We start from the raw sequence: 8,454 nt of genomic DNA, 5'->3' as shown, positions 1-8,454 counted from the left end.
GTCTGTTATCAGTTTGTGGTCAAATGAGGTCACATTAGCAATTATATCCAATCTGTTTGTGATCATAAGGCAATTAACTATGACAAATTGGCAAAAATCACAAAATTGTTACTTACTGTTGCAAGATTATTATAGTTAATTAAAAGTAAACTAAAATCAGATGGGAACAAATATGTTGGTTAATTAAAATAAAAAGGAAAATTAGACTTTTGCAAAAACAAAAGAACATCAATTAAAAAATAATTCTAACTGAAGTGATTTTGTGACCTTGCAAAACGGAATGAAATGAAATAAAAACAAAGAGGAGATATCCATAATTTTTTTTAAATTTGTCACTCTGGCAAATTTGTTGCCTAAGGAGGCTTTCATGGACACGTTAACCGAAGATTTGTTTGTCTAATATTACTACTTATATCCCAGAGAGTCCAGCCAGAACCTCAGATTTGAAGTAGAAATTCAGAAATAATAGGCTATTTGACATTTTTGTGGCAATGTATATATAGAAAAGGGATTCAAATGAGCCCAAGTATTTGTTTGCACAAAACACCTTTTCCTACATACAAACAAACCTTTTATCACATCTTTACATGGTAACGCACATTGATCTCTAACACGATTACACCATTTAAGTTGCCCTGCTGATACGGGCATGAGATCAGAAACACTCTATGTGCCACTGCGGAGGGCATGGAAAAACATGTTTTGTTGTTGAATTTAGAGGGATTTATTGACTTAGACTTTTGATTTGTTTTCATTCTTAGGAATCCCTTACTCTGCTACTTCTTTTCTTTATAACAAAATGTTCTGATTAGAGTTTTGTTCTTATGCAGCTCTAAAAATAAATAAAACATAAAAATGTAATTAGAATAAGTAGTACGTCTGCGCTTCACTATCAACAAAACACATGGCTGTATATTTATTAATGTTGACAAAAAGGAGCTTTTTTTAAGATTCCAGATTCCAGTGAGTTCAGGTTTCAAACCCTCCACTGGATACAGTAGCAGAAAGCCACAGACTGCTGGCAACAACTGAATGAACCAGCTTCCTCTTTCTTTCATCTCCTCTCTAATCTTCTGTTTGCGCAGCTCTCTTTCTTGACAGCATAGTTTGTTTAGGTTTTATGCCATCAATAGAGCTGTATTCCTCTGTCTCAGGGTATCACTCACATCTGAAAAGATCATTGGTGATAGATTTGTAGACAGAACATTTCCGCAGATGTTATATCCAGGCTTTGACTGGAAAATGATTAAGGTTAATGGTCTATTTCACCGTAAACGACAGGAAAGAAAAAGCCCAAAATTCCTGCAAGAATCCAAGTGACTGAGTCTGTGTTTAGTCTTTTGTATAGGTACTACAGAAAAAAAACATTTTAAGTCATATAATTATTTCTTAGTTATATGCATATTTTATGCTAATCTGTATAAATGTAATAGTTGATGCAACACATTTCAAAAACATACCTATTAATTTGAGAATGTGGGACACCACCTCAGTAGCTGAACCGAGGAAGTATCATTGCCCTGGCAATGTCCACTTTAACGAAATCCACCTACTGCAACATCTAAAGCTTGTTTATGTTGCACCTACAAAGGTTGATTAAGAAGATACTGTAGAGTGGTTTGAAAACCACTGAAAAAATGTTATAGCTGAGTACTCTAACAGGTAAAAGAGAAGCGCTCGCTTCTTCTCCACTGACCGGCCGTGCTTAGCAGAGAGAAAGAGAAGGTTGTTTTCCTTCGGCCTCGGCAGTCAGTGACTCATGATGGAACGTGCAGCCAACAGACAGAATTTGACAGTTTAATATTTATGCTGTCAATTCCAAAGACTAACCTTGGTAATTAGGGGAGGTGGTTTCGGACAAATGTATGTGGAGGGACAAAGGCCCCTTTTGTTTGGCTCTTGCAAATGCAGTCACCTCTCCCATGACAACATTTTAAAAAATATGCCCAAAGTCATTGGCAGCCTGATAGGTTCTCTTCTCAGTGTACTGGATGAAGTAAGATTTCCTCATGGGATGAGGGTGGGATGTCACATCAGACTCCATTAGATTGGGGCGTCTCGTTGACGGCAAAGTAATGAGTAGCAGTTGATTTGTTGAAATCCTGAAGATTACTTAACTAAACTGAAATATTTGCTCAAGATTTTGCCAACTTTGGAAACGAGCGTTTACATAGATAGGTCTGGAAACAGTTGCACCTTTTAAAAATTTAGGCTAAAATTACTCCAAAGCAGACATGGCGATGATTACTATAAATGCGCCACTGAGAGCAAATTAGCAACTCAAACGGTCTGATTTGTTTTCAAAACAATGAATCGGTTGATTAAGCTGTGTTTTCTGCTCCAACGCGCTAGCAACGTGTCCACTGAAGGTCCTGATGCCAAATTCATAGAAGATGGTTACTATAGGCTACATGATTTAAAATCATGTCCGAGGGTTTCACTGCCAACATTTTTTTTTTTTTTTTTTGTATAGGTACTTTGTATAGCTACTAAACTATGCACTGTAATCATAGTGTTGATTGTATGCTGCTACCCCAGATTCTAGGCGTTGTCCTGTAATCAGCTGTTGTACTGCCAACAGTGTTACCAGATGTTAGCAGGTTCTCATTCACCAGTAACAGCTGATTACCCTTGAAGGCGGCTATTGACCATGATCTGAGCTCTTCATCAACGAGGAACTTCCATCCATCCATTGGTTTTCTTTTGCTTATCCTATTCAGGCTCACCGCAAGGCGTGAACTTATCCCATATGAGTCAAGGTATGCACCCTGGATAGGTCGTCAGTCCATCAATATTAGTCAGTATTTGTTGTATAAGCTGTGTTTGTGAGATAAAAACATACTCAAGGAAGCTGTATATTGCAATAACAACTCCTGCCTAAGTGGAAAAATCTGTTTTAAAAATGCTAAAACAGAGATTTAAGTTATGATTTCCTGTCCACTGAAAATCCTGAGAACAAAAATGATGAAAAACAAAAGCCGTTTAACTCCAGAATTAAGTTGACTGTGCTGACATGCATTATATCTATATTATTTTATAGAAACAAATAATCATAGGTAGTCTGCAATAACCACTACACTCAAAAAAGTCAACTAAGGCAGTTGTTTGATTAAGTCAATAGACATTTGTCTATTTAACATGAACATATTGAGTTTAGGTTTTTAAATCATTATCAGTTGTTGGTTTAACATAAAATAACAAAAAGTTTAGTGAACTAGATTTGCATTCTTCAGTTCAATTAAATGTAATTATTTTAAATCAACAACTCTAAAACCGATGCCTAGTGCGCATGCTCAAACTTCCCAGAAGTGAAGAGGCGGGAACGCGGAGAAAGTTATGTGTTCAGTGAACTGCCATTTCCCTCTGCGGAATCTTCCACAATACAGGTAAGTAATAAATAACTCAAAATATCTTGGTCAAACGAAATTGTTCTGTCCGTTAATTGTTCAACAATGTTTTTAATTCCAAATGTGTAAGTTGTCATTAGGCAGCGGGAGTGGAGCAAATACAGTGAAAATCTGGTATTAGACGGTGCCAATCGGTACCGTCTAATACCTGATTTCTAATCCGCTCTGGGTATATTTATACTATTATTAGCATTTCCACTTCATTGTTTTTCTTTTTTTTTTTTTTTTTTACCCGTTTTTGCAGTTAGTCTTATAGTGTTTTTAGCGGTTATTGATATGTTTAATTCAATATTTAACACGTTTGTAATTCACTTTCAAAGTAAATGAAGTTAGCTAAAGCTAGTATGGTTGTCTCATTGAACTTTTACCTAGCTCTCTTAGCATTCACTTTGGTTTTAAATGACGGTTATTGCAAGACATGGTCTTTGTTCACTTTTTTTATTATCATTTGCATTTTTTCTTTCTTTCTTTCTTTCTCTCTCCTTTTATTTTAAGCATTCGGCCTCGCGCAGTAATGCAAGTTAAACTAGCATGCGCGAGTTGCTAAATATTAGCTGTGTCCAAATTCAGGGGCTGCATCCTTCGAATTGACTTGAATACTAGTGCATGGGGAAAAGAGCATAAACACGAGGTCAAAGGAAAAGGCAATGGCGGATAGTTATGAAAATTGCCTGTCGGACCTTTACCGCAACTACCAGCATCTTTATTGCATAGTGTGAAACACTGCTATTACATTTGGCAACAGATTGGATATTTATCTGTGAATTTTATATTGCAAGAGGTATTTATATGTATTTGTATTTTTTTTTATACATTTGCAACAAAGTAAAAAAAAATCCACTGTGGAATTTTTATAAAATAATTTTGTCTGTTTTCTTTACCATAGTAACACCACAAAGAAAGCTGACCCCTTTTTCTGATTGTTTGTGCCTCTTTAATACATGGTAAGCCTTTTACCATCATATATTTTTTATGATTGATTTAATCAAAGTGAAAAAAAGGTGCCAATAAAACCATCCTTAAAACTGCTTTTCTTTTTTTCTTTCAGTGACTTGTATGTGGCAGTGCAAGCGTTGTTCCATCAGGGAGAGTAGTAGGTACAAATTATTGAAACACTGTACAGGGCTCGCAAAATCGCTAGCCCGACGTCCCGGGGCTAGCGATTTTTCCAGTCGGGCTACCAAAATCTATCTCTGCCCTGCCCGTCGGGCTGTCATAGGAAGGAAAATTATGTCAATGCTTTTGCATTCTTTCGGAAATGTAGCTGGGTAATTATGTCATTGGCATCGGTGAGCCACTGTCAATATGTGACATATTGAAATTGCGTTTGAATTCGCACTTGTTCTTTGCTTTCACTTTGCAATCGCGCGAACTGTGTATAGAGAGTGACAGTACTGATTGGTGAGTGATGATAATTTGTGCACCAATTCCTCTGACATCGTCTTATCAATCGTTAGCTTACTATGTAAACATGACAAGTGAAATCTCCTGCAGCTTAAACATGTGAGAGGTTGATCGCGCAGAGAATCGCTGAGCTTATGTGAGTGGGTGTAAAAGCAGCAGGATATATATTTTAGTTCTGCTGAGCCAAATAAGACAGGTCAGGGTGAAGAAGTGACAGCCAAAGAAAAGCTTACCACAAAACGAAAAAGTTATGACAAATCAGACTATAAGGCAAAAAGAAAGTGCAGCTTTATGGTTTCATGGACAAAACAATTTCTGTGGCTGCAATATGACAAGCTAAATAATAACCAGGGGTGCACATAAGTGGTCCGCAGGTGCGTATTTGCTGTCAAAATAAAAAACGCGCACAAGATAAGAAGTTGCAACGCGTGTTTGCGTACATAAGATTTTCTGGAGGAGGACATATTTGTTTAGAACTCTTAAATATGTCGAAGAAGCTCATTTAAGCAATTACTTTGGTGTTCCTCCACCTCCAAAGAAATGTCAGAAGGAGTCTGAACCACAAAAGAAGCGTGTATTCTCGGAAAAGTGGTTGCAGGAGGTGAGCTGGCTTCAAACAAATGATGAACGCACAGATGTGGTGCAGAATGTGCCGTGAAAATCCCACTCTAGCGGACAAAAACAGTGCCTTTTATATGGATGCAAACGCGCGTTGCAACTTCTTATCTGTTGCACGTCTTTTATTTTGACAGCGAATGCGCACATGCGGACCACTTATGTGCACCCGTGTAAATAACATAATGTTCTGCCGGGTGTGTTGTTGGTTTTCCCTCGATTTCTAAGTCGACAAGCGCCTTTGTTACTGGGACCAGTCATTTTAAGAAAGGCCCCCATTAGTAGGGCTGCACGATATTAGGAAAACCTGCGATGTGCGATAACTGTGATCAATACTGCGATAACGATATGACTTGCGATAAAATAAATAGCAAAAAAAAAACAAAAAACAAATACATAATTTCCGTTTTACTGCACAGTTTTATTTAATGAAAGCTGCTGTATTAGCAGTGTAACAACAAAGTGCAGTCAAACATTGAAACATTGCCCCCATAAAAAAATTTCTGAGGCTTGAATTCTGAAAGACATCCTTCCCGGTCTCTATAATTAGTTTTAAATAAACATAACTTAAATTATACTGCAAATTATCTCTATGCAGTTGTTCATCATTTTACCACTCACCAAGTAGTTATGATGCAAGTCAAAACTGGAGTGGAAACTTTACTAGATTAAACTATAGGTAAGAACTTGTCTGCTGTGGGAACACACCAAAGAACAATTGTCTACCTTTGTGGTCGTACTGGCCAAGACTAATATTATCAACAATTAAGAACAATGTAGGTAGTGTATTTTTGTAATTTTTTGAAAAAAAAAAAAAGGTTTCTCTATCTTGCATTCATCCTTCCTGAGTGAATGTTTTTTATGGCAAGTTCTTGTTAAGGAAAACCAACATGTTTACTCTCCAAGGTTTTAAACATGTGCGCTGACATGTTACTATGTTTCCTGATGTACTAAAAAGTCTCTCTGAAGGTGAGCTACTTGCAGGTATGCAGAGATACTTCCTTGCAAGCTTGCTTAGCTGTGGGAATGTCATTTTGTGGAGTTTCCACCATGCCAAGGGGTCTTCCTCACTGTCTATGGCCGTGGATAGCAAGTAGCTGTTAAGCTCAGCTTCAACAGCTTGTGAGAGATGCATAAAAGAGGAGGTAGGGATTGGAGCTGCCTTGAAGAAACTGCCCAGGGACTTTTTTGCCTTCTTCAGGGGACGACTGGGTGGATCATCTGTCTGGGCCTCTGGTTCAGCGGAGCTTCTCTCCTGGAACAGAAAGCAGATTATAAGAAAAGTAAACATTTTGGACTAAATATGAATTGAAAGGTTTTATATATAAGCATGCATGAATACCTTCTGTGCCACTGCTTCCATTTCTGACATCACTCTGGTCTTGATGTCTGAGACTCGATCAGTGCTGGTGTAGCTGACTTTAAATCTGGGATCCATGAAGCACGCCATGTCCATAAGTTCCTGGGTAGCTGGATTTTCATATTTAGTAATCAGGTACTCGAGGATTTTCTTCTTAATTGATTTTGTCAAATCACTGTCTTCTTCCTTCTCTGCAAGCACCGACGTCTTCATCAGATGAAGGACTGGTTTTACATATGAAACACTAACGTAGCTCTCACCAGACAGGGCATCTGTAAAGTCTTGCAGGGGGTGTAATGCCTGGTTGACAGACTCCAGTACCTCAAGATCCTGCCAAGTAGGAATCAAGTGTCTTGATTTCTTGTCTGCTGAGATGACATCAGAAATGGCCCGCTGCTGCTCCAGGACTCTCTCAATCATCTTCTGCCTGGAACCCCACCTGGTTGGGCATTCTGTGATCAGTGTGTGCTCTGGGAGGTTGAGCTTCTGCTGTGCTTTTTTCAGAGCCATCTTTGCTTTCCAGCTGTGGCAAAAATGTCCAACTAACTTTTTGCAAAGTCCAATGGCTCGGGCAATGCGGGCATCATCTTTGATAGAATTTTCTGGAGAAATAAGAGGAAACAAAAAAACTGTCATGTTTAAAACCTTTTTTTTTTTAAAAAAAAACTAATTGAAATTTATAACTAAAGTTGTCTAAAAAGGTAACATTATCCTTATCAATATCAATTTGATAATAATGTATAGCACATTTTCATTGCTAAAAAGATCTGCCTTGAATAAAACTTACCGATTGCAAGGTGCAGCCTGTGTCCAAAACACTGAAGTCTGACCCAGTTGTTTAGCTCCGTGGCTCTCACAACATTGGCACCGTTGTCTGTGGTGATGCACACTTGTCGATCTTCTTTAAGATCCCAGCTGGCTAACACCTCACGTAATACATGGGCTATATTTTCACTAGTGTGGGAGTCTGGAAAATACACAGTCTCTAGACACCGTGTTTTCAGTTCAAAGTCTTCGGTGAGGAAGTGCACTGTGAAACTCATATATGGTTCCGTTGTACGACTTGACCATAGGTCTGTAGTGCTTGCGTAGTTTTCAGCTTGGCTCAGTTCAAACATGACGGTCTTGCGGCATGTTTCATACATTTGTGGAATGGCGACATGTGAAAAGTAGTTTCGTGATGCGGTATCTCTGGTCCACTTTATGTATCAGACTGGTGAAGCCCTCTCTGCTAACTGTATTTATAGGCATCATGTCTTTAGCCAAAAAATGTGTAATGGCCTCTGTTATTTCTTTGTACCGCTTCGACGTTTTCTCATAAGGAATTCCACTTGAAAAACTCTGATACAGAGACGGCTGTTGGACTGCTGCGCTCTTTGTCTTAACATTAGCAACCTTTGTTTGGCTAGCCCTATCTTTCTGGAACTCTTCAAACAGTTCTCTGTGGTTGTATTGAAGATGATGGTGGAGATTAGTCGTGTTTCCTCTGGTGGTTGCCACGAGTGTTCGGCAAGTTTTGCAGAGTACCTGTGTTTGGAGAACGTCGTCTTTATCAAATCCAAAGTACCTCCAAATAAGTGAGGTACTATTTTTTTTTTTAGCCACGAGTTCAGTAGCATTCTCGTCACGCGTCTCGCTCTCAGCCATTACAACTCTGACTCGTTGCTG

At 38.4% G+C, this 8,454-nt stretch overlaps 1 protein-coding gene across 1 annotated transcript; it reads right to left on the bottom strand.

Annotated features, from left to right (window-relative positions):
* Window positions 1–6,285: 6,285 nt before the first annotated feature.
* Window positions 6,286–7,940, bottom strand: LOC146621581 (E3 SUMO-protein ligase ZBED1-like). Its single transcript, XM_085368555.1, has 3 exons — window positions 7,574–7,940; window positions 6,769–7,388; window positions 6,286–6,681 (listed from the first exon to the last, which is right to left on the bottom strand). The coding sequence occupies exons 1-3, from the start codon at window positions 7,929–7,931 to the stop codon at window positions 6,286–6,288; spliced, it is 1,374 nt and encodes a 457-aa protein (XP_085224681.1). The 5' UTR covers window positions 7,932–7,940.
* Between the last annotated feature and the right edge of the window lie 514 nt (window positions 7,941–8,454).

This window comes from Diplotaxodon limnothrissa, linkage group LG12 (assembly GCF_057381915.1).
Source record: "Diplotaxodon limnothrissa isolate DT_005_m linkage group LG12, D_limnothrissa_male_GT1.1, whole genome shotgun sequence".
NCBI classification, from domain to species: Eukaryota; Metazoa; Chordata; class Actinopteri; order Cichliformes; family Cichlidae; genus Diplotaxodon; species Diplotaxodon limnothrissa.
Note: the sequence above shows the minus strand (reverse complement) of the source record. Positions and strands in the feature narration are given on the sequence as shown.

Bases quoted from the DNA above. Each gene is read 5' to 3' on its own strand.
- LOC146621581 (XM_085368555.1), bottom strand. From the start codon at position 7,931: ATGTATGAAACATGCCGCAAGACCGTCATGTTTGAACTGAGCCAAGCT. The intron at 7,389-7,573 runs GTAAGTTTTATT...TTATTTCTCCAG, and splicing joins CAGGCTGCACCTTGCAATCG to AAAATTCTATCAAAGATGAT. The intron at 6,682-6,768 runs GTATTCATGCAT...TTTCTGTTCCAG, and splicing joins TGGAAGCAGTGGCACAGAAG to GAGAGAAGCTCCGCTGAACC.